Here is a 25,913-nt window from a genome sequence, read left to right as displayed (position 1 = left end):
TTATATAAGTTCTGTTGACTTATAAACTTAGAATACTAACTTTATTTTGAACTTTATTAATATAGTCCTGCATTATATTGACACCAAAAATAAAGTTAAAAAATAAAATAAACTTTATTCATACGTCTGGATCAAACATAACAACTGAAAATGAAAAAAAACCTAAAACACTTGATGGATTTCATATAGACTGCATGAAATCCGTTCCGTTTCTGAATTGACACTCGAGGTATTTTTAATCGGGTTTTCTGGTTTGTGATTGAATCGGTAGTATCTTCTAATTCCTCTTCTTTGCCATTGTCCTCAGAATCGTCTAAATTAATAACCTCACTCCATTTCCATTTAGAGAGTCTCTTGAATCTCTTCCTTTGAGTCTCGAAACTTCTGATCCTTAAAAAGGACAAAAATTGAATACAAAAGTTAAAAAAAATATTAAATAAACATTAAAACTACCTCTTCACTAAATTCATGTTGAAGATTAAACTTGTATAGACTAAACATTGCACCATAAGAAATAATATTAACACTTTTATCACGATCATCCTGCAATAAAACACACATATAATAACATAACGAACATGTTAATATGAAAGATATACGCAAAATTAATACTTAAAAACCAGCAAAATCAATACCTTAGAAGCTTGTTCAACAACTTGGTTGTTTAAATTGGCATGTTCATTATGCAACTGAATCTGAAAAATCAAATAAGTTTATATTCACATAAAAGTAAATAAAAGAAAACAATTATTCACTGATGTGATATAGTAGAACTGACCTTAGAATTTTCAATCTCGCATGCTTGATTTTTCGCAACAATTAAATTCAGAACTGGATCCATTTTTTAACTTTGTTTAGCAATAGATACAAGGATATCCTGCTATGTATTTAGACCATATGTAATGGGGCTTTATAAGGGCATGAAAGATTTTGATAATGCCCTTAGACCATTACTCATGGGCATTATAGGGACATGAAGAGTGAGGGGCATTTCTATAATAATGCCCAAAGAGAAGAAAAATAATGGAAAGTAATAAATGAAATGGGCATTAACCATTACACCTTTTTTTAAAAGGGCATTATGATGATGATGTGGTGAAAAATGCCCCTTAGTGGGCATTAACCATTACCTATGGTCTTATAGTAGTAACTATAGAAATGCATTAGGGTTAATTTTAGATTTGTCATCCCTTTATTTAGGAAGTTTGTTGTGGTTAGTTGTAACTTGTAAGTTTTTATATGATATATCTAAATATAGATATTAGGCAGTTTTAATAAAATAAAATGTGACACATAATATTTTCATTTTTATGTTACGAGACTTTTAATTCTTTTTGTTTTTGTTTGAATTTGTAGATTAGGCGCATTAGATCACAAGTATTAATTACTTGTACATTAAAGCATTATCGACTTGTACCTTTTAATCTGTGCATCAATATTGAACAAGGCAAGTGTCGAAACGTCGACAAAAATGTGTAGGTCGTCATGCTATCTTTGGATTTTTTTAAACAATATAGTTTATAAGATATGTCAAGAATTCGTAAAAAAATATAAGTTTGTTGTGGATGGTGAATTGTAACTAATTATCTATAATTTTGTTAAAACCTCAGTGATTTAAGTGTAATAAGTTTAGGGGTTAAAAAATAAATAATGTTTAAAAGACCAAACTACCCTCATTTTAGGGGTCTTTCTACAAATAAAGAGGGAAAGAAGTTCTTATTTTTGGGGTATCTTAAAATACCCCTCCCTCATGCATTATAATATAGTATAGACATGCAGTTTACTGGCCCTGTATATATATAAATATATAGAGTTGTTGCGGTTCTAAAAAAAATACATGGATAGCATTGGAGCCTCAATAGTTTATATTTATACTTCCATATAATAAAGAGGAAAAATGCAAAGAATACAATGAGGATTTTTTTTTAAATAAGAGAGAATAGAGAAATAATTATAGAAACTAAATTAAACTTCATATTTTATTTTTATTTTTTTTAACAGCTAATTTTCCCTTTAATTTCTCTTAACAATTAGGCTATAGCCTAAGTGGCATTTATCTTTACATTTAGAGGCTCCAATTCAACACTCTATATTTTATTGTAAGTGTATGAAAAGAAAAAAATTAATAAAATAAATGTTTGTGAATAAGATAGAAATAGGGTTTTTATTCAACCCTCTAAGGGCATGTGTAGTCATAAAGCCCTTTTATGGGCGTTATGCGACATGTGGCATGCCACGTCACCCCGGGGCTTTATGGAGCGTTATGCAATTTGAGGCCGTAGTCATAAAGCCCCTGTGTAATCATTAAAGGAAAGGTTGAAAAATAAATTGAATTTTTTTTTATTAAAACTGACCGTTTGTAACGGTCATATATTCAAAATCGTCCAACATCACGCCGCGAAGATTATCGCGCTTCAAAAAAATTTTCGAGCATAGCACCCTTGGGGGCGGTGTTTCCGACGCTATAATGGCGCGATCTCCATTTTGGGCGGTATATCAAGCCCCACTACGTTCAACCTAAGTTGGTTTAAAATTTATTTTCAAACACTAACCTTTATTTAAACGAAAAAGTATTATTGTTTTACGATAACTCACACCATCTAACGGTACATTTCAATTAAACCTTATTATTATGACAACTACAAAACTTGAACCCTACTATATATCAAAAAGGATAAGTTGTTTTTTTTTTTTTAATAAAAAGGTATTTTCTGCAAAACGTAAAGTTGAGATATGACATAATAACATATTACAAATTGTTAGAAAAAGCATATCAATATTGCTTGCAAATATACAACTTTGATTTTATCCGTCAGGTTTATATAAAATAACTAGTATTAAGCCCCTGCGTTGCAGTGTTTATCATAAAACGGTGTTAAGTAGTAGCAATGTTATAGCATTGTCAGCGACCACTAATACCGGAAAAGCTCGTAAAAACAAAATAAGTAAAAACGGGAAAAAAATAACGCCGAGCGAAAAGCAGATGTAAAATCTTTGAATCACGCACGCTCATTGCTGAGAAATTAAACCGAAACGTAAAATATAGAAAAAAATAATTAAGTCCATTCAGGACCCGCGTGAAGGACGAACTTGCCAAACGCAAAAAAATAGATGTGACGCAACGGGCCAGTCAAACGGGAAAAAAAACATACGAAAAAATGCTGAACCTCACACGCACGTTGCGGTGCGTTAACTCACAAAATTTAGAACGAAACGAAAAACTTGGGAAAGATGAAAAGTATGGTGGACCAAAATTGAAAATAAAAAAAGAGTTAGGATTAAATTGCAAAAGATGAAAAACTTTTGGTTAAAAATAAAAAACAAAGGGTCTAAATTGTAAAATTAAAGTTATTTATTAATTTTAGATAAACATAAAGATAAAAATAAGTGATATCTATATATTGGTTATTAATTAATATTAATATTAAAAGAAATTTATTAAACAAATATAAATAAAATTTATGAGGTTGAAGAAGAGAATGCCATGTGGTATTATTTGGAGTTTTTTTATTATAAGTTAGATAATAATAACTATGTAATTGACATAACCTAACCATAAAACTATTTATTAAAAGTAACTGTGCATGTGTTTTTTTAGTCACCCCTAGTGGGACAATACATCACGGAGATCTTGGCCATGGTGTTCCATAGCTCCTGGCCACACTAATACGGTCGGTGATATGGGTGAGAAAAATTCAATCCCCGTGAAAAATATCACGCCATGCGTCTTCCTTCTCTACTCACACATATATATACATACATATCTATGTATAATCGAATGAGTTATATAACTCACTTAACACTACACCCTCGTGATATAAAAACTCATAAAACCCCCCTCTTGCATTTTTTTGTCACTTGTCATATAACGCCCCCTAAAAGACTTTATTACTGCACATTAAGACCATCCTTAGTGGGGCGTGATTTAAAAAAAATAAAAAAAAACGCCGGATAACGCCCCCCCCCCCATTACACCCGGCGTTTCCGGGCGTTATTTTCGAAAAAAAATTGAGTTTGGCTTTTTATTTAAAACGCTGAAATTGTATTGGGGTGCGAGAATGGACCGTTGCCAACGGTCAAATGTATTTATTTATTTTTTTTTAATTCAAAAATTTACCCACTTTCTCCTATTTTTTATAAAAAAACTCTTACTTTCTCTCTTACTTTCTCCTATTTTTTATAAAAAACTCACTTTCTCCTATTTTTTATACAATCATGCATCCATTCCGACCCTATTTTGGTGTCCTCGCAAGACCCACGAACCCGAACACAACCCAACCGCAACACCCGTATAACCTTCAAGACATGGACCCGAGCTTTTTAACGTACGCGGCTTACTTGAGTGGCGCCACTCCGTTTGTGCCTCCCACCTTCGGCTATGGTCAAGCCGGCGGGTCGCAACCGTCACAACAACAAGCCGAATCCGAACCCGATGTCGATGTCGTGCCGGAGACGCAACCCGAACCGGTGCAAGAGAAATCGAAACGCGGCAGAAGGTCGCATAAGAAGAAGGATAAGGACGAACCTCGACGTACAAAAACTACCACTAAATGGACGAAGGAGGAGGAATTCACGTTGACTCGGGCGTGGCTCAACATTTCGGAGGACGAAGAAACCGGTAACTCTTATATTTTTTTTACTTATTTTTTACTTTTATTTTTAACATACAACTTATATTTTTACTTTTTTTTTTAATTTGTAGCAAACTTTCAAACGAGCCCCGTTTTTTAGGATAGGGTTCGTGCACTCCTTTTTAGCACGTGGGGTCAAGCACTACGTCAAAAAAGGCTTATGGTCACACAAAAAAAGTGTGACCATACACCTTTCGCCACACTTTTTTTTCCAGCTCAAGTGTGACCAAAGGTCGAGTCATTGTAGGTATCATACAGTCACATTCACGTTTAGTGGCTGTAGCAACTTAAAAGTGTGGCTAAAGGGTACCATTGTTTCTTGCTAGAATCAAGCATTATCTGCAATAAGTGTGGCTAAAGGGTTGCAACAGTCACATGAATTTATTGTAAGCGTGGTCATTTCTACTATATAGTCACATAAAAGTTTGTTTTAGCCACATCACTTTAAAAAAAATGTGGCAAAAAGAGTTTTTATAATCAAGCATTTCATCCATTAAGTGTGATTAAATGGTAGCAACAACCACATGAACTCACTGTAAGTGTGGCTGTTTTATTATTTAGTCACATAAGTTTACTATAAATGTGGCTAAAAACTATTTCTAGACACACAAAACAACTTTGTACTTTTAAATGTGGCTATTGTTTAACCTTTGGTCACACATTCTTTTTTTCACGTGACGTTTGCTATCATTTCGTCCCAAAAAAAAGTGATCATAGTGTAGCTAATGTTTATGTAAAGCCACATGAAGTTTTGTGTTTTTAAGTGTGGCTAATGCCTAACCTTTGGTCACATATATTTTACTTTTCTCATGACGTTTGCTATCATCACGTCACATAAACAAAAACAAAGTAATGATAATGTGGCTAATGATTATATAAAGCCACAAGAAACTTTATAATTTTAAGTGTGGCTATTATCTAACATTTGGTCACACATATTCATTTTGCCAATTACGTATGTTATTATTCCGTCACATAGAAAAGACAAAATAAGGATGGTGTGGCTAAAAGATATGTAAAGCCACATGAATTAATTTTTTTATTTTTAAGTGTGGCTATTGTATAATATTTAGTCACACATAACTTTTTTCCCATGACGTTTGGTATCATTCAGTCACACGAACAAGAAACATAGTGATTATGGTGTGGCTAAAGGTTAAATAGAACCACACAAAATTTTGTAATATTAAGTGTGGCTATTGTCTCACCTTCGGTCACTCATAACTTTTTTCCCATGACATTTACTACGGTTTTGTCACACAAACAAAAAACAAAGTGACAATAGCATGGCTAATAGTTATGTAAAGCCACATGATTTTGTAATTTTATGTGTGACTATTATTTAACCTTTGGTCACACATATTTATTATGGTTCTATGTGGTCATTTTTATGTAATTATTTATTTTATTTTCAGTTTTTTGTAAAATAAAAACTGAAGTAAACATGAGATAATCTAGAAACCAAATGATATTAACAATAATATCCTAAAATCCATACATAAGTTTTCAACTTAAACACTAACTAAAGATAAACTTCTAATCAAAACCTATCTATAAAAGTTTCAAAGGGAAACAAATGTACACAAAAACTAAGAGCTATTTCTAGATTGTTTTCTTCGAGCCCATATACTCACTGCTTGAATACGAGAAGCAGTCCATATACTCACTGCTTGAATACGAGCAGCACTTCTGCACTTCTGCCTTTGCTTCTTCACACTTCTTTTTCTCTTCTTCCTTTTGTGCAGCAGCCATTTCCCTTTGCCTCTTCAGCTCACTAGTTATTATGTATGATCCATTTGAGTATGCAAATATAAGTTCAGCTCAGTAGTAATTAAACATGATCCATTTGAGGATGCTAACATAAGAACAAGTGTATGAAGTTGGATAAATAACTTACTCTAGTCTAGCCCTTTCATCTAAGGGGCTAGCCACCAGCTCCACCTCAAAGATAAAGTTGCACTGCACATTATGAAGTCCATCAATAACAATATAGTCAACTGTGCTAATAATCAAAACAAGCTACCTATGGTTAACATGGAATAACAATTGCAAAATATTAGACACGATAAGCTATGAGGTAATTACTCTGATGGAATCTCTGGCGGAGAACCAGCTCTACCATAGGTACAATCTGACTTGCAAGTTATTTTGGCAACCTCCCCAACATAAAAATTAAGATTGGGAACTCGTAAATATTAAATGTAAAAGTGAAGTAGTTGTAATTCCGAGTGAAAAAACACAAAATGAATATAAACAATGTATGTATATAATGACCATTTTTACTTAAATACACATTTGATCAACTTCTAAAAAATATAAGCATTTAACCATTACAAATGATTACACGTAAAAACAACCCAATCAAAAGGCGCCATGTGGACAGGATTGTTCCTGAGCAGAACCGGGCCAAATCAGAGTCAGCTCGAGCTCGGCTCAATTTCACATAACCGATCTGAAAATTGAGCTTGAACTCAGCTTGGCTCAGTTTTTAAGTTAGAAGTTAACATAACAAAAGCAATTCTTATTGGCAGCAACTCAACAAACAAAAAATAAGGAGCATTTGTTGAACTGAAGCTTTTGTATACACATCTAACGATCATAATGAAAAGTAACCACAAGTCAACCAAAGTGTATGGTCGTTGATAATAAAAATCCTCAAATATGCTATAAAACTAAGTCACAAAATTTTAACTGGTAACTTTAAAAGTTTTGAAACCCAAGAGTAAGAAAAATACCAGAAATATTAACCAGCTTTATCGGTTGATGTTGAGGTGGCCAAAGTGAAGTTCATTGGTCAGTTTGGGATACAGAGATGTGAGGAGGATTTGAAACTTGTGCTGCTAGGTAAAAAAAAACCTTCATTGTTCTAAAAGCAACATCCCATGCCTTAATCACAGGGCCCTTGCCAAGTTGAAAGGTGAAAATTGTATTGTCCACATGTGTAGTGTCAAAAACTTCACCTGTTTCAGCCAAACTCCCTTCATAATGCACTGTCCAACAGTCCACACACCACATGAAATCCCATGTTCACAATCAGTGTCTATTAATATTGTAATATATATATATATATATAAAGTATAATGTACTTCAAGGCTTAACCTACATTAACATACATGACAAAAAATATAACGTGCGTTATTATCATAGAACGTGCGTGATTATAGTCCCATGCGTGATTATGTGGTCCCATGTGTGATTATGTGGTCCCATACGTGATTATACCCCTGATCCAACGGTTACTATTGTCTCCTACGTGATGTATGATAAGGCTTTTTGTATGTTAACCTTACTCTATATATATATATACACACACACACACACACACATGTGTGTGTGTGTGATACAAATAAACACATGACAATGTTGTGTCTATCACCTAAACAATAAGAATTCAACTCTATTGTAGCGTAACATGTTTGACATATATAACCCAAGAGCATGGTAGATGATGAGCAGCAACACTATTTCAGTAGTGTTGGATATTATCACCGATTCAAGACAATGAAACTAGAATCAGAGCCACATTAGCAAACAGTTTTAGTCTAAAAGTGTTAAATAACATTACCATCAACAAGAGGAAGAGAGAAGGCTCTTTGAAGGAGCAACAACATAAGGTTTAGCACTCTTCACAGCCTTCTCCAGTCAAATTAATTGCTTCAGCCATATCACCTAGCATGGCTGAAGATAAAACATCAACATAGCATGTGGAAAACACAGCAACTGCATAAGGTTTAGCACTCTGACACGACCCGAAAACACGACACGATCACACGAACCTATCACAAAATTCATGGGTTTGAGTTTAGTCTAAACCGGTTCGGGTCAGTTTCAGGTTGAACCCGCGAACCCGTTTAGCTAAATGGGCCAGGTTCGGGTCAACCCAATCGGGTTGGCGGGTTGACCCATTTAACCCATTTCTATTATATTATATTTTTTAAAATATGTTTGATGTCATAAATTAAATTGGATGTGTATTTTATGCTATAAATATAACTTAAAAATGGAAGTTGACATAAATTTTTATGATTTAATGTAATTTTATTATATAAATTTGTGTTTTTTGTAGTTGTGTTAATTTTAATATATTAATTTGCTGAAAAAAATAAAAAATAAAAATTTCGGGTTGAACATGTCGGGTTCGGGTTCATATGTATGACACGATTTTCGGGGTTCGGGTCGGGTTCAGTTTCGTCTAAAAATTTCGGGTTCGGTCGGGTTGAACCCGCCAACCCGCGAACACGACCCGTTTAGCACCCCTAACTCAGAACCAAATTCTTAATGATGCATTACCCAACCCACTTGCCCACGCCCACCAGTACCAAATTATATCACGACTTTTGGGACTTCCTTCACAACTGGAAGAAGGATAATATCTATGACTAGAAATTCATAATCATAAACAACTGATATAATTTTAATCTCAAAGATTAACAATTAACTAATCAACCTTCCTCATTCACATATCAGTTACGAGAAAACTATTCGACTCCGTTAAATTAGGTCATCATAATAGATATCAGCAAGATTATTAAACAACTTCTAAAATTATCAAACAATTTTTTAACAGCTTACTGTTAAAAAAATATTAAACATGTTTGAACAGGTTACAGTGAAGAATCATAACACAATGAATATTTAGACCAGAAATAAATATTTTAATTGTCAGACTCTACGTAGCATTTCATCAAATAAGCTGCGCGCAAAACACCAAATAAACTACGAATTTGAGAGTGCAAAGAACAGTAACTATCAAAATCCCTAATGAAGCTCAAGCGATAAATACATTAAATCAGATTCAAAATGCAATGTGAAGACTGAATTGGAACTTACCTGCGGTGGTGTGATGGTAGTCACTCGAAGTAGGGGTGACTGGCGGCTTTAGCGATTAGCGAGTGTGATCGAAACACCTTGGAGAAACGTCCACAACTCACCTACCGAAACTGAATTCATTAAAAGTTTATTACAACTAGTGGGTTTTTCCGCTTTTCACATCGGACTTTCAGTTACTATTGGCTATATAGACATTTGGTATAGTAATCAAGAGGTGTTTTACATTGATGGAAAACTATGAAACTGAATACCGGTATCACTATTGATGTTGTTCAGATGGTACAAGTTTGATTCATCACAGTATGGGTTTATGTATTAATTACATGTACCAATACTGATGTTCGATTCGACACAGTACGATAGCAATACAATGTCAATTTATCTGAAATGGAAGTCATAAAAGTGAATATCGGTACTGATTCTGATGTTTTCCAGTTCGATACGTTATCCGTTTTTTCAATTTATAGCGGAATGTTGGATGTGGGTAGGAAGCTATAAATAGATTGGTGCAGCACTAAGTTTATTAATCCAAAGTTATAAATAAACTACCTTAATCAAATGAATTTATCATTTCAATTTCACAAAAGAAATTAAAATTCTTCATTGCTAACGAAATGTTTCAGCTTTGGATTTTTCTATACTACAGCAAACACATGACCACAAAAATAATGTCATAAATTAACCTAATCATAATATTAATATAGTAATTTGGTGATGTCCAAGATGGATATCCTACCATTAAAATGGATATCCAAGATCTATTCAGTTTAATAACTACAAACTTTTCTTTAATTAAAACATCATATTCTAAAGTATACAAACTTAAGACTAGTATCAGGAAGAAACTTCAACATCCTTCCATCTTATTATTATGACTCGAAAAAACAACAGTTTTAATAATTAAAAAAACCCATTTGCACATAACAGGACCTCAAAAATCATATCCACTGCCCAATTATTATTATCTAATAGTAAAAGCTACCAAATCAATATATTTATACCATAAAAAACAAACACTCCATCTGATTCAAAAACAGATCTTCTAAAACATGAAACCCTAAACAGAATGAAACAGTTGCGGATAAACCAGAACTAACCTGGATCTTCATAGCTTTTTTGTTGGCTTCAAGTTCACTACCTGTACACATATCAATCAATCAGAAGGGTGAAATCAGAACGAATTAGAAAGAGAAAGAAGAATTAGGGTTCTACGCATTTCCTTTGGAAGAAGCTTAAGCTTGTCCAGATTCCTCTCACGGGCAATCTTCAACTTCTGCGCATTTGGTTGGGAGTGGATCTAGTTGAAAGGAAATCAATGTAGGGAAGAAAAAGGAAGGCGAGGAATACAAGCAAAAAAAATGAGGGGGAGTTTGAAATTGGAAGAGGAATTGGGTTGGGAGGGAATTTTTTTTGGGTGTGAAAATGTTTAAAGAGGGAATCCATTTTTTTAAATTTTTAATAAACAAGTGGGTTTTTTAAAGCTTCGTGATGGTTTTTCGCCCCAAATCAATTGGTTCATAATGGTACTTGTAGGATACAAGCATTTAATATAACGGCCAAAGGATATAAAAACGAATACATGTGCGTATACAACTCCTTTATCCTTTATATGGCTAATTTAAGCCAGTTTTAATTAGTAGAAACTGAAAACGCTTTTACCAATACAAGTACTGATGTTATTCATTTAGAATAGGTTCGCTTCGTGACGACACTGGTAGGACCGTTGAGAAAAAAATCAGAAAAACGAACACAGGTACCGATGTTGTCCGTATGGTAGTTTGGTTCGTCATAATAAATAACAAAAAGTTATAATTAGAGACTGAAACTTCCCAATAAAAAGTTACGGTAAATAACAAAGAGAAAATATAAGGCAAAATAAAGTTAAACGGATTAAATACGTATATCCTGAAAACTATTGACGGATTGTTAAGACCTAATTGGGTCCATTAAAGCATACATGGTCTACTATTGGCTATTGGGATCCATTAAAGCCCAATATGGTCAATCAAGACACGTATGATCTACTATTGTCCATTCTGATCCATTAAGACCCAATATAGTTCGTGAAGACAACAATGATCTACTATTGTCTATTATGAATTATTAAAGCCCAATATAGTTCATTAAAACAACAGTGATCAACTATTATCCATTGTGAACCATGCCTAATATGATCAATTAAGACATGTATGATCTACTATTGTTCATTGTAATCCATTAAGGCCCAATATAGTCTATTAAGACAGCAAGAACTACTATTGTCCACTGTGATCCATTAAGGCCAGATAAGGTACATTAAAACATGTATGATCTACTATAATCCATTGAGGCCCAATATAGTTCGTTAAGATAACAATGGTCTACAATTGTTCATTATGATCCATTAAGGCCCAATATAGTCTATTAAGACAACATTGATCCACTATTGTCCATTATGATCTATTAAGACCCAATATAGTCAACTAAAACATGTATGATCTACTATTGTCCATTATGATTCATTAAGGCACGATATAGTCCGTTAAGACAACAATGATCTACTATTATCCATTGCGATCCATTGAGGTCGAGCTAAGCTTATATAAGTTTATTTACAAGCCAAGTTCGAACCTAAAAACAAGCTTGTTTGGTAAAAGAGCCCGAGCCCGAGCTTCACTTATCGAGCTCGCAAGCGTAAAAAAATTATTATTAATTAATAGATAATAAATAGGGGTGTAAACAAGCCCATAGGCTCGAGAGCTACTCATGATCGACTCAGTTAAAAGCTCGAACGAGCCGAGCTCGAGCTTTTCGTTTTACTCGTGAGCCGAGCTCGAGCTCAAAGAAGTAGGCTCGAACCGAGCCGAGCTCGAGCTCCATAAAAACATAACGAGCCGAGCTCGAGCCTTGTCGAGCTCAGGCTCGGCCTCGGTCTGGCTTGTTTACAACCCTAATAATAAACGAGCCGAGCTCGACCTCGGCTCGTTTGCACCCCTAATATTATCTATGGCCTAATATGGTTTATTGAGACTTATAAGATCTATTATTGTCCATTGTGATCCATTAAGGCCCAATATGGTGCATTAAGACCTATATGACCTACTACTATTGTTCCTTGTGATCTGTTAACACCCAATATGGTTCATTAAGATATTAAGATATATATGATCTACTATCGTCCGATGTGATCCGTTAAGGCCCAACTTGGTCTATTAACCGAACCGTTAGTAACGGTTTTGATTGTTGAAAACTGAAAATGAACCATTAAAAGATGAAACCGAACCGTTACCTGCGGTTTGGCTCCAGTTTGATTTCAGGATTTATTTCTCATGGTGTAGTTAATTTGTTGTCACTTGTTCATACTAAATAAACAAATCTTAGTGTACAAACAAATATGCATATACCAAAAAACCCATTGCATAATCATTTTCCAATATTGTATACTACAAAATATTTTAACGTTAACAAAAAATATTGTTTGTCGATACATTCGTTGACACTTAAAATACGGTTTGTCACATAGAAATAAAAGTTGGTGCATAACTCGACCATTCTCCGTGAAAGCCATTCATGGAGTATTCCTCTACTCTTCCCCTAATCTGAAAGAATTACACAGGAACAAAAATTATACATATTTTAGAAACACCAAAAGATACTTGGGGAACTTATATACAGTTCATTTACGAGTGGAAGATTTGTACGAATTATTAGAAAATGTTATAATATGAGAATGAAAAGGTATTTTTTTCTTATGTTTAAGTGCAGTGGTGAATACAGTTATTTGAGTAACTCAATGGCTAGGGGTCTATTAAACTTGAATATGGTATTATAACTAATAAATTGAATGTAGTCACATGATAACTCCAATGCAATCTTATAACATACTATCCATATCTATAAACAAAATCACATGTGTATGGTAAAGAATTCATATAGTTGGAATAACATTGCTATATCAATTTATAAGATCAGATATTAGATGTTAACCCTAGAATGATGTGTACTTACTGCTTAGAATGTAAAAAGGAGACAAAGAGCAAGAGAAAAGAACACTTACTCCTAAGTGCAAACGAGCCGAGCCAAGCCGAGCCCGAGCTCGACCACGCTCGAGCTCGAGTTCGTTTAACTTATGAAAGCTCGAGCTCGGCTCGAAGGTAATTTTTCAAGCACGAGCTCGTCTCGGGCTTGACTCATTTAGTATTTATTAATTAATTTATAATAATTATAAATATTATTAAACATATAATTTAGTTACTTTTTTATATTTATATAAATGGTAATTATTATTATATAAATATATGTTTAATATATTAATACAAATATATAAACAAAAAGCTCGTTTAGGCTCGTGAGCCGGCTCGAGCTTGATAAGCAAAGCTCAGGCTCGGGCTCGTTTACTAAATGAGCTTGTTTTTAGGCTTGGGCTCAAGCTCGAGCTCGTTTAAGCTCGGCTCGTTCGAGCTTTTTGCTCGTTTGCACCCGTACTCCTAAACATTATAGCGAGGTAAATGGTGTTTCTTTTAACAGTTAGTAGCAATATTCTTGCCTGTTCAATAAAACATATATTATAATTAGAAAATAAAACCTGAAAACTGGAGAGCCAGAGATGTTAGAAAAAACGACATACAAGATGAAAAAGAAATACTTATACTGATACAAATGATGTCTAAGAACTGAACGCCCATGATGCATTCAAGAATTTCAAGTAATCAGATTTTAACCAAGAAAAAATGTCAACAGAAAACTATCAGTCACAGAATGTAAATGTGGTGATATGAGGGGGGGCAACGGGTCAATATGGGCTCGGATCAAAATGTCAACAGAAAACTATCAGTCATAGAATGTAAATGTTGGGTTGGGCTGGCAAAACTTTTTTGCTATTTTACCCATTTGACCAGTTTGATTGTTAACTATATTTTATATCTTATAGTCTAAACCATTTGACCTGACATAACTTAAATGCAACCATTTGACCTGTTATAACTCAACAAGGGAGTGATGAACCTACATGGATAACAACCAATAAAGCAGGATAATGGTTATACCAGGATGTTCCTTCACCATCTTTTGTCGATAAAAAAGATTCTTGTATCCAATCCCAATCGAACTCCAAATTAAGGCCATTGCTTCAGCTGCATACGCTATATGAACTCCAGCTCCACAACCCCCCTTTATCACATATAGCTTCTCACTTAATGCTATCGAAAAGAGAAAGCGCAAAAATAATCAATATTGGTCATGAAAGTTATCGTAAATTGTTATAAGATATGGAAATGAAGGTAAAAAGAGTGCTTATTACCTGAAAGAACTGAACCAGCATGCTCAAGAGCTTCATCTGCACATGATTCCATAATCTGATATGTATGTACAAGTAAGTGATTATTGCCCAAAAGGCTTTAGATGTTACAAATCAGTTATTGTTAATAATATAAATTTAAATGTGAGATAGATGCAGTAAAAAACCAACTTACGCACCGTCAGAGAACCTTCAGAAGCCCTTTTGACACCACAAGACAAAGGAGAATCAATCAACTTCAAGCCTTTCTTCTCATCTATAATTTGTAGCAAATACCAAAATGTGTTAAAAATAAAAAGAGGCTTGAAAGCATGACATAATCTTAAAATTATACCTCAATACAAGAAGCGAAATAACAAGTGTGAATGTCATATATAATTATTTCATATGTATTCATGACGGACCGAGACTTACAATAGGACTTAGGAGAAACGATCAAACGATGAATTCTGAAACTGTGACTCAAATTCATATTATGATTAACTCATGTCATTTATTGTTCGATTTTCCAGATACAATGTGTCGCAAAGAAAATAACCTTATAAACGTGAAGTCAGATTTTCGACATAGCATCCATATAATCTGCAGCCCTGAATGTATGAACAAACATATATCCAAAATATCTGAACAACTAACGACAATTTCTGAACACAATTCCAAATAAGTACATTTTCCGAACACAATTCCAAAACAAAAAACTTACAAGACATCAGATATGATAGTCCTGGAACCTTTCTGCCACCGTATCTGCAAAAGAAACAATCAATTATCGCAAATTGAGGTGCACAACAGAGTATTTAGGTTTTTTTTGCAGAACGAAAACAATCGAAATCAAAATCGAGTTGAATGAAATTGAGGTTTATGCCATTTGATTAATTAGGGTTTTGGAGTGTGCCGTCGTTGAGCTTGATTTGAAAAAAATGGGTGCATAAATAGCAAAGTGAGTGTTTAGGTTTTTGTTGAGAAAATGAGTGCTTTTGTTCGTCTATGGAGTGGGATAGGAGTTAGGGTTTTTTGACTTCTGAATCTTGGAGCGGGAGCGGGAATGAGGCTTACAGTGTGATGGTTCATGGTTGGGGATGGAAAATGTGAAGGGGATAAAGAGTGAAAAGCATTCGATGGTCACATAAATTAATTAAAGTGTGATGATTGACTACTTATTAGTCACATTTTTTTTCTCATCACAGTAACAATTGATCACTTTTAGCCACATATAAAAACTTATAAATGACTAATAAACAATATCTTTGGTCATTGAAATTTGTAAGTAGCCATATGTTTTATCTTTTAGTCACATTATTAAAGATCTATAGTGACGATTAGTAATATTTTATAACAATTTTACACTATGGCTAGTGATTGTCACATTTTTTTATTGAAAGTGTGACTAAAAGTTTTAAAAGAAGTGTTTCTGTCACATGAATTAAAAAATCAAACAAATACCGTGACAGTAGGTCACATTTGGCCACATTTTTCAAGTTGTGGCTAAACTGGCTAGTAAATGTCACATTTTTTTCAAAAGGTGTGGCTAAGGGATTTGAGTTGCTATACAATGGTCACATTAATAATAAAATGTGTGGCTGAAAGTGTTTTAAAATATTATAAATGACCTTTAGTCATACATATATTCAAATGTGTGGCAGAACGGTTTTGAGAAAAGTGTGGCCGTAGGCCATTTTTGACGTAGTGAAGGCGAACATCGGGACAAAGATTCCATTTCTAGCAAATGGACCGACATCAACAACAAGTCTCACGCGTTCCAAGAAGTTTACCAACGTAACTACGATACTCGTCCGAGCGGTGAAAGTGACGTCGGGGTTTTAACGAGGACTTTGGAGGAGTTCGAGAGGACGAAATGCCCTTTCACGTACTATAAGTGTTGGGATCTACTACGAAAAAATCCAAAGTGGGCGCTAGTTAATCCAATGACGTCTAGTAGTAGACGTCGAGCTAAAAGGTCAAAAACATCATCATTCGTTGACTCTTCAACTCCGACATCGGATGCCCGCAATGTCGATTTAAATGAGGTGGTGGACGTTGACGAGGAACTTCAAGAAGAGTTGACCTGACCCACCGGTAGAAGAAAGGATAAGCGAACCGGGAAAAAAACGGTCGAGTCATCTTCCGATCTCGAGTTAAAGGAAGATTTCGAGGAGATGAATCGTCGTCTCCAAGACATTCGCAACCTCGGCCACCAACGTTATGAGATTATGAAAGAACGAGTGGCCGAAACCAAAAAGTTTAACGAGATGCAAGAGGCGAGGCAAATGGAAAAGGACATTGAGTTTTTGTCCAAACCTATCGACCACCTCCAAGGCGATGCGTTGATCCTTGCGCAAATGCGTCGCCAAAAAATTCGAGAAAAATATGGACTCTAGATCATCTTCTTTTTTTTAATTTTATTTTTTTTCGGTTTTTATATATTTCTGTTTTTTTTATTTCAAGTAGTGTAATTTTTATTTTAAATTAATGAAGTTTTTTATGTTTTAAATTAAAAAAAATAACTGGGAAATGATTGCATGAGCGTTATTGGAATAATGACCCACTACACCACTTTATGTTATAGTGCCCCATGCTGATTGGAATTAGGGGTGTGCACGGTTCGGTTCGGTTCGGTTTTTGGGTAAAATCAAAACCGAAACCGAAATGTCGGTTTACGGGTTTTAAAAACCGTTCGGTTTCGGTTTTTTTCGGTTTTGGTTTTTTCGGTTTTTAGGTCGGTTCGGTTCGGTTTTTCGGTTATTTCGGTTTTTGGAACAAAATTATGTAAGATTCAAAAAAATAAAAAGTATAATTTATATTATAACAATCTTTTATATGTTTACATTTAAGTTATTATAGTTAACCTCTTTAGTTAATGTTGTTTACGTACACCTAACCTTCTAATCGATTTTTATGTTTCTTCAAAATATTTTATTTAATTTAACTTCTATATTAAATTTTGTTATATCTTATAGGTAATAATAAATCATTTCAGTTATAATGTTTTTATTATAAACACTTAACATTCAAGAATAAAATTAACATTTTCTACTATCATTGAGTTAAACACTTAAACAATTTAAACTTAAACATAAAAGTATATGGATTGTAACTTATCGGTTCGGTATGGTTTTTTTCGGGTTATTGAAAAAGTATATCCGAAAACCGAACCGAAATTTTTGGTTATTAAAAATCCGAAAACCGAACCGTCGGTTTTTGTTTCGGTTCGGTTTTTTCGGTTCGGTTATTTCGGTTATTCGGTTACGGTTCGATTATTTCGGTTTTCTTGCTCATCCCTAATTGAAATGACACGTATCGAATAATGCCCCATGATAAGGGCATTATTTTGATTTACCACTACATGTGCCTAGTAAAACAAAATTTTAAAAGAATTAGACAAAAAATCTTGGACAGCATGGTGGCGATATTATAACAATAAGGTCTAGGTTACGTATAAATAAGGAGTATTATAGCGGCGAAAAGTCTTTTGATTTGACAACGAACAATCATATCCTTTTGGCCTATTTTCCTTTTATTTTTTAAAAGCAAAGAGAACTCATAATATTGATACCCAAACAAAGAATACACGCTAGCAAGGTGCAGAGAGAACCCATATACAAGTGATTACACTATATGCTAATTGATTGATTTCTTTTCAAAGAATGTTACTTATTAAAAAACTTATATTTCATATGGTTTTATAACATAAAAAATCTTTTGAAAAATCTCGTTCTTTAAATTCTCATTTTATACCTATTTTTCTATACGCATAAACTGTTTATACTTATTTAAGACCATGTGTAGTGGGGCGTTTTCTTTAAAAAAAATTCAAAAAAAACGCCCTATAACGCCTACCCCTCCATTACATGGGGCGTTACTTTTCAAAATTTTGGAAAAAAAGTTCAGGCGGCGTTTTCTTTAAAACGCTCAAATGGAACAAAGGGAGGAATCTTGACCTTTGACTAACCAATAGGAATTAATATTAGTGGATGACTTTGAATATAGTTTTTTTTTTTTTTTTTTAATCCTTTTTAATAATTGGAAGGGGCATTATGGGGCATTATACCCACTACACCACTTTTGCTATAATGCCCCCTTGCTGACTAGGACGCCACGTGTCGTATAATGCCCCATGGTGGGGGCATTATAAGATTCTACCACTACACATGGTCTAAGGTCTTTATAAATTCCACTTATCAGTTGAATAGCTAACATTAGCAAGCTTCAAATATAAGGTACATCCTACGTACATTAAAAGGAGACAAAAAAGGTACCGATGTTCTGAGTTTATTTGACTTTAAAGATGGTAGTTTAAATTAATAATGATACTGACAAAGAAGAGATGTTTGGCTCTTTTAAACGTTCTTGTTAGAAAAAGTTAGGGTGTAGGGAGTGGTTAGATAATTGAAAGTGGTAAACTTTAAAATTAACTAATGAGAGTGTGTCATATTATTCAACCTTAAGAGTTTAAACAATGCTGAAAAGTGTTGGCAATGGTTAGACACTTCATGAATTGGGTAAACTATTATTAAAAAAAACATATAAAGCAAAATCATCTCTCACAAACATGTTCACCGTATCGGCAAACCTTTACCGCCCCATCATGTTCACCGCGCGACAAAGGAGGTTGGCGGCAGCGTACCCGAGCGGCAAAGCGAGTTTGCCGCACCCCTTTGTCACCCACACCGTACACCCTTAATTGTGCATTATGTTAAAGATAATTATTCTAATTTATAGACTATATCAATAATTGACAAAAAGGAATTACAATTCCTTTTTGCAAAAGAGAGGGCAGAAAAATTGAACTATGAATTTCTTTTTTTATTGTTTGAATGGGTATTTTGTTTGAAAATCTAAATTTTTGAAAAAAATTATTGACTTATTGGCTTTTCGAAAAAGTAAGTATCGAGTGACTTATTTACTTATTTGTTTTCCCCTCACATACACCCTCATTGTCAAACACCATTTTGGAGCTTATTAGTTTTCAAAAAGCCAATAAGTCAATAAATTGTTTCAAAAAGCTTAGCCAAACATGCCCTAAATATTTTAATTTTTAGATTAGATAACGAATTAACAAAAAAAAAAGAGTTAATATTTGCATAAAAGAGGGATGAACTTGGTATCAATTGGTCCGAACCTGTGATATTTTCGTAATTATTTACTCATGGAGTAATTATCAAAATTACAAACGATTTTGTAGGGTAATTTTGATCTTGTATGGTAATTTTGTAAATTGACTTTGTAGGGTAATTTTGATCATGTAGGGTAATTTTATAGAGTATCATAATTACTCTACAAATAAGCTTGTAGGGTAATTTTGATATTGTAGGGTAATTTTATAGAGCACCATAATTAGTCGACAAATAATCTTATATGGTAATTTTGATTTTAGAGGGTAATTTTGATCCTGTAGGGTACTTACAAGTAAAATAATTACAAAAATGTCACCGTATTTTTTTTACATTTTCATGTCTTTCGTATGTTAAGCCTATTTGTACAGAATCTTACTCTATATATATCCCGTGAATATAAATATTACGAAAATGAAGAAAATAGATATATTAATTAAATCAAAACAAATAAGTTTTTATATCTTTTTAGGGATCATGATTTCATGTCCAATCATAGGACACAGGTCTCATAATTTCTAGAACTTGAGTATAGGTTCATCATATCCTTTTTCTAGGCTCTAGCAAATAAACTTTGCTATATAAGGAACTACTTCCTTAATTTCAACTCATATGTCACGTTTAACATTCAGATTCAGGTTGATGGAATGGCATCCAAGAACATGAAAATGGTGATTTTCCCTTTTGATATATGTTTATCATCTTGTGCCGCTAACCTTCTTCTACTTTACTAATCACTTTTATTATTTATATATATATAGTTAAGAATTTTGTTGGATGAAAAGTTTTTCAATTCATGTTTGGTGCATGAAGAAGAAAAGAAAAATGAAGAGAACTCCTTCTGTATGGATTGCTGTTTCAGTTTGTGCTGCCATTGTGTCATCCATCACAAGTCTCACAGGATTTTACAGGTTGTTTTTGACGATTAATTGTTTTTGTTTTTTTTTTTTTTGGTTACTTAGTTAAGAAGCTTTTTCAAAGTACTAATTAGTATATACATGATGTTCCTTTTAGATAAGGAGGTACATGTATAATGATGTTTTACGCATGAAAGAAGCAATAAAGATTTTTGATTGCTCACAAATTCAAGTAAGTTGAGATGATAGGTATCGTTTATATTTATGTGTTTACTTTTTTGAATTTTCGCGTATAAAACTGATGCTCTATAATTTGAAAACAAAATTACCATTACAACTTCAATTTTCTTCACATTGTGTGCTTTTGAAATATGATTATACTTCATAAAAAACAGTATATGACTTGATATCCTTGTATAAACGCACCTGCATGCTACAAAATGTGAACTAAAACTAACAAAGTTAATAAAACCCTGAGCTAATTGTATGGAAAAAGAACATAGAAAATAGAGTATGATATCACCACTTGATGTCTTTGTCTAATAGTCATGATGTAAAAATTGGGATTAATCGCCAATTAATTAATTCCTAATCTAGTAATCAAGATGTAAAAATCGGGATTAATCGCCAATTAATTGATGATTAATTCGTAATCTATAATCGATAATTAGTTAAGGTGGTCAAAACCAGTCAAAATCAGTGAAAGATATAAAGTCAAAATCTTTTATGGATTTGAAAATTTATACTGATTAATTAAATCCGATTAGTAAGTTCTAAAGATTATGTATAAAAATTTGTATATGCATATATAATTAAGTTTGAAAAATTACATATAAAATTCTAATCCGATTAATCGCCGGTTAGTATCCAACCGCTCGACTAGTGCCTAATGATTTTTATACGAATACTACTAGTAACAAGCAGGAATGGATCCAACCCTATTTTGTGGAATTTGAACACAAACAACTACGTGTTTATAGGCGGTAACATCTTTAAATATAAGCAAGGAATTGACTGCTTCATTTTATACCGAATCTTGAAATGTATTATTATAATACATGATCTGCTATATCATTCATCAAATGACCATAAGTTGTACCAATTAATATGGGGTTGATCACCCACAAGGTTTCTTGTTGAAGTATAGAAAAAGAGATAAAATGAACTTACAGGCATTGTTTTATTTTGTTAATTGTTAGTCGTATACAACAAACAGTGAGAGAGTTGTATTACTACGCCAGAGGCGGCAAATCACGATCCCAATCAGAGGTTCGCGGTGTAAATGCTTGGTTTGTGGTCAAAGCATCAAGTCATCCTTTGCTTACTGCTCAATGGTTTGCAAGGTTTGTGTTCAATAACTATATTTATATTTAAAGTATCATATTCAATACAATAATTAATATATAGTAAATATTTTGTTAGTGGAAATTTTACAGTAGTAAAATGATACATTAAAATTAAAAACCCTAATGAGCCTTCAAAGTTCAAAGACTAATGAACACCTCTCGGAACGTTCACATAACAAAGAACACTTGTGCTTTCTAGGTTTATAATCTGATTTTTTGGCTGACCTAGATACTAGTGCAACAATTTACTTGTCAACTCTCCCCTGGAAATATTTATTCTTTAATTATATAATCCTTTAGTATGTTGACACTTATATTTGTCCTTGTATGTTGGTTTATAACAGTTCAGTACGGTTAGGGCATCGGATTGTGAACAAAGAGTATATGCCGAGAGTTCACAAGATCTTGAGGGGAGCTTAATTGTATCTGGTTCTGCTGCTGAATCGCATGCGTCCATTGAAAGTGCGTTTGAGGCGAATTCGGCAACTGCCACAGCAAGTGATGAAACAAATTATGAAAGCATGGCCTTTGTGAATGAAGGGTGCCGCTCTGAGCGATATACAGCAGCTCCTTCAGGCAATCACATCACCAGAAAGTTTCATGGGCGGAAATCTGTTCCTCACCGTTCACCGCTTTTTTAGTTGCTTTTGTTAAGTTTCTGTATTGACAACTAGTGCCAATCAAATTTTGTAAGTATTGCATTTACGTTAATGAGATGTTAAATGTTTTACTTGCAAATATGATTGCGTAGGAGGGTAGTTTACATAGTTGCTTGTAATAACACTATCTGACATTGCAAATAATATTAGTGAGTATTCCCTGAAATTTAGAGGCTAATGAATCCTTTTGCAGCCTTGTTAAACAATGTAATTGATGTAATGTAATTGTTTAGCTTTGATCAAATGGTATTGGATATTTGAATAGGTAGTCGTCAATGGACATGCTTAATTGATACGAGTTCGTAGTCTAAGAAAAGCCATCAATCCCTTGAGAACCACTTTACTGATCTTATCTCCCAAGCGTTTCTTTTTAATTCTCAACTAGGATTAAGCCCTCCGTGTTGCGGCGGGGGCCGTAAACCGTGCCAAGTAGCACTAATGCTACACCGAACAACACCGGAAAAACTCGTAAAAATATAAAAGAAAATAAAAAGGAAAAAACAACAGCGAACGAAAAGCATACATTAAATCATTGAACCATGCATACCCGTTGCGGCGATTTAATACGAAGAAATTAGACTGAAATGTAAAAAATAGAAAAGAATAACTAAGTCGATCTAAGACCACGCACGTTGCAACGAACATGTCAAATAGGGAAAAATAGACGCGTTGAGATGGGCCTGTCAAACGTGAAAAAATAGACGCAAAATCGTTAAATCCCACGCACATGTTATGGCGTGTTCACTCGCAAAATTTAAAACACAACGTAAAACGAAAAAATTGCAAAAGATGAAAAGTACAAGGAATCAAAATTGAAAATAAAAATATATTGGATTAAATTGTAAAAAATGTAAAAAAAAATCAAAGAGATTAAAATAAAAACCTTTGGTTTGGAAGTGAAAAGTCGATTTTACTTTTGAAAAACATACTCTTGAAGTATAGCTCCATACTTCCAAATTTATAGTATGATAATAATCAGTGTTTTTGTGATGTGGACCTGTGGCCAATGTGAAATGGGCTTCAGTTTTGATTTTGGGCTTTTGGAGTAACAGATTCGCCAACTAGACGTTTTCATCAAGGATCAAATTAGTGCTTTAAATACGTTTGATTATTCCTATACTATAGTTACATTACATATCTAGCTAAAAGATCAAATACAAATACTCTTATCATACAAAACGTATGAATATGGTGAAAAGGTAAAAAAAATACGGTGACATTTTCATAATTATTTACGCATAGAGTAATTATCAAAATTACCCTACAAGATCATTTACTCTACAAATGATCTTGTATGGTAATTTTGATCTTGTAAGATAATTTTGATCTTGTAAGGTAATTTTGTAGAGTATCATAATTACTCTGCAAGTTTTAAAATTACCCTTTAAGAACATTTTACAAAATTACCCTACAAGGACATTTTGCAAAATTACCCTACAAGATCAAAATTACCCTATAATATCATTTATAGAGTAATTTTGACAATTACCCTACGAGCAAATAATTACGAAAATGTCAACGTGGTTTTTTCTTGTTGCTTTTTCATGTCTTTCGTACGTTTTGTACGATAAGACTGTTTGTACGTGAACTTAACTCTACATACCTATCTTAAAAGATAAACAAGTCAGAAGATAATACGTTATCAAAAAAGAAAATACTTTTAATTTGGAGCTTTTAATATGTTATATAGATATAAACATATTTTATAAACAAGAAAAATACTACTAAAAACATGTAAAAAGATCGTTGAAGCCCAGTGGTGATGTTGTTAGCGTTGTTTGCCAATGATCTTTAGATCAAGTGGTGGAAGATTTGCATTTCTCTTGGGAGTCTGCACGTTCAACTTCCACTTGGTGCAAAGTGAGGCACTGGTGGGCAATGATAAGGGACCCATGGAAATCTGGGTTCGATTCTTGAGCCAAACGGGTTTTACCGACAATGTCACCTTCGTGCCTACGAGCGGGTGGGTTACCGGGCTTTCTGAAATTGGTGGTGGACTCGGGTTACTCGCGAAGTACTCCATTTGATCCAGTAGGTGCCCCGAGAGTGCTCGAGATTGATTCTGTTGGCCGTTAAAAAAAGAGATTAACTTTCTAAAAAAATTAATCAAAAAGCTTTTTAGATCATTTATATATGATTAGAACTAGGCTATCACCCGGGAACATCCCGGGTTAGGAAAATTTAGTTTTCAATAATAAAAGGTACATAAACAACATTTTCAAACTCATTAGTATATTCTTTCCCTTCTCACAATAATTTATTTTTTTTCGTTTCATCAGTATCTTAACTTTGTCTCCATGTGTATTCATAGTTTTCGTGTAAAGCTTATTACCTTTTAATTCTTAATGAGATATCTGTATAAGAATGTTTTCGAAACTCATACGCCTAAGAAGACACGCCATGGTGGATGAATAGCCAAAGGAGCCTATTGCCCATAACTTTTTTGGATCACACCAATTAAATAATTCAACAATATATTTCCACTCATCATCTGAAGTAAATTAACTATATAAAAACTCAAACTTTATCATAATTACAAAATTATAAAACTACGTTGTTAAATGAGCATCACATGTAAAAGAACCTGTAGAATGTCCAAATGTAATACACGGGTGGCTCAAAGTAAATTATATTAAAAATTCTTTATACATCACATTTGTTATTTTACCTGTAGGTTTGTCATCGTTTTCTAATATTAGTAATTTGACTCTATCTTCTGTTTTTACCATTGATAAAGCGACATACAACTGTCCATGGGACCATGGGTGACTTTGTTAGACTTCTTCAACATGGGTTTAATAACAAAAACAATATAATTCATAACTATGTGAATATTTCTTGTGACTTAGATTATATATAACATACCAAATAAGTATCAAGATGTATAAGTCTATAAATAAAGAAATATTGCCTTAAATCTATAAAACTTAGAATTGGATTTAAATCATCATAACCCAATGCTTTTCCCATTTTTATATAAAAGTAGTTATCTCTTACCTAAAAAAATATTTATATTTACATATGTATGTTAAAGTTTGAGGCAATTTCAAAACATAAATAGTTGAGAGAAACGAAAATTTAAGAAAAAAAAAACAAAAAGATACATCACAACAATTTATCAGCATGCAATTAGTGTGTGTAGTGGCACGGGATGTAACGTCGTTTTGCCACATAACGCCGTTTCGCGCTGGGAAACACCACCCC

General features: G+C 33.4%; 2 protein-coding genes, 1 long non-coding RNA gene and 1 pseudogene across 6 annotated transcripts; 1 reads left to right on the top strand and 3 right to left on the bottom strand.

The window, feature by feature from the left end:
* Positions 1-6,081: 6,081 nt before the first annotated feature.
* On the bottom strand, positions 6,082-7,422 carry LOC110866038 (annotated as a pseudogene).
* Positions 7,423-8,316: 894 nt separating this feature from the next.
* On the bottom strand, positions 8,317-10,901 carry LOC118479659. The gene is made up of 3 exons (XR_004859828.1): positions 10,559-10,901; positions 9,462-9,571; positions 8,317-8,407 (listed from the first exon to the last, which is right to left on the bottom strand). It is a non-coding gene; the product is annotated as an uncharacterized LOC118479659 (long non-coding RNA).
* A 1,940-nt stretch (positions 10,902-12,841) lies between these two features.
* Positions 12,842-15,850, bottom strand: LOC110864277 (L-threonate dehydrogenase). Of its 4 annotated transcripts, none has more exons than XR_004859827.1 (7): positions 15,793-15,809; positions 15,440-15,483; positions 15,275-15,326; positions 14,916-14,992; positions 14,740-14,794; positions 14,486-14,638; positions 12,842-13,039 (listed from the first exon to the last, which is right to left on the bottom strand). XR_004859827.1 is itself a non-coding variant. In XM_035974303.1 (7 exons), the coding sequence occupies exons 1-7, from the start codon at positions 15,444-15,446 to the stop codon at positions 13,024-13,026; spliced, it is 438 nt and encodes a 145-aa protein (XP_035830196.1). In that variant the 5' UTR covers positions 15,447-15,850; the 3' UTR covers positions 12,842-13,023. The 4 variants fall into 4 exon arrangements, 2 of the variants coding, with proteins under 2 accessions (XP_035830196.1, XP_021969008.1); XM_035974303.1 differs by adding an exon at positions 15,151-15,191 and having other exon boundaries at positions 14,449-14,638; positions 15,440-15,850; XM_022113316.2 differs by adding an exon at positions 15,151-15,191 and having other exon boundaries at positions 15,440-15,850.
* Positions 15,851-21,910: 6,060 nt separating this feature from the next.
* Positions 21,911-22,862, top strand: LOC118479658. The gene is made up of 2 exons (XM_035974302.1): positions 21,911-22,047; positions 22,395-22,862. Exons 1-2 carry the CDS (start codon positions 22,036-22,038, stop codon positions 22,689-22,691), a joined length of 309 nt encoding a protein of 102 aa, XP_035830195.1. The 5' UTR covers positions 21,911-22,035; the 3' UTR covers positions 22,692-22,862.
* The last annotated feature ends 3,051 nt before the right edge of the window (positions 22,863-25,913 follow it).

Source organism: Helianthus annuus, chromosome 6, assembly GCF_002127325.2.
Source record: "Helianthus annuus cultivar XRQ/B chromosome 6, HanXRQr2.0-SUNRISE, whole genome shotgun sequence".
NCBI lineage: Eukaryota > Viridiplantae > Streptophyta > Magnoliopsida > Asterales > Asteraceae > Helianthus > Helianthus annuus.
The sequence above is the reverse complement of the archived record's forward strand: the minus strand, read 5'-3'. Positions and strand labels throughout refer to the sequence as shown.

Excerpts from the sequence above, each read along its gene's own strand:
- LOC110864277 (XM_035974303.1), bottom strand. Across the intron at positions 14,993-15,150 it reads CGTTTCTCCTAAGTCCTATT|ATGAGAAGAAAGGCTTGAAG; the intron begins GTAAGTCTCGGT and ends TACAAATTATAG. Across the intron at positions 14,639-14,739 it reads TGCTGGTTCAGTTCTTTCAG|CATTAAGTGAGAAGCTATAT; the intron begins GTAATAAGCACT and ends TCTTTTCGATAG.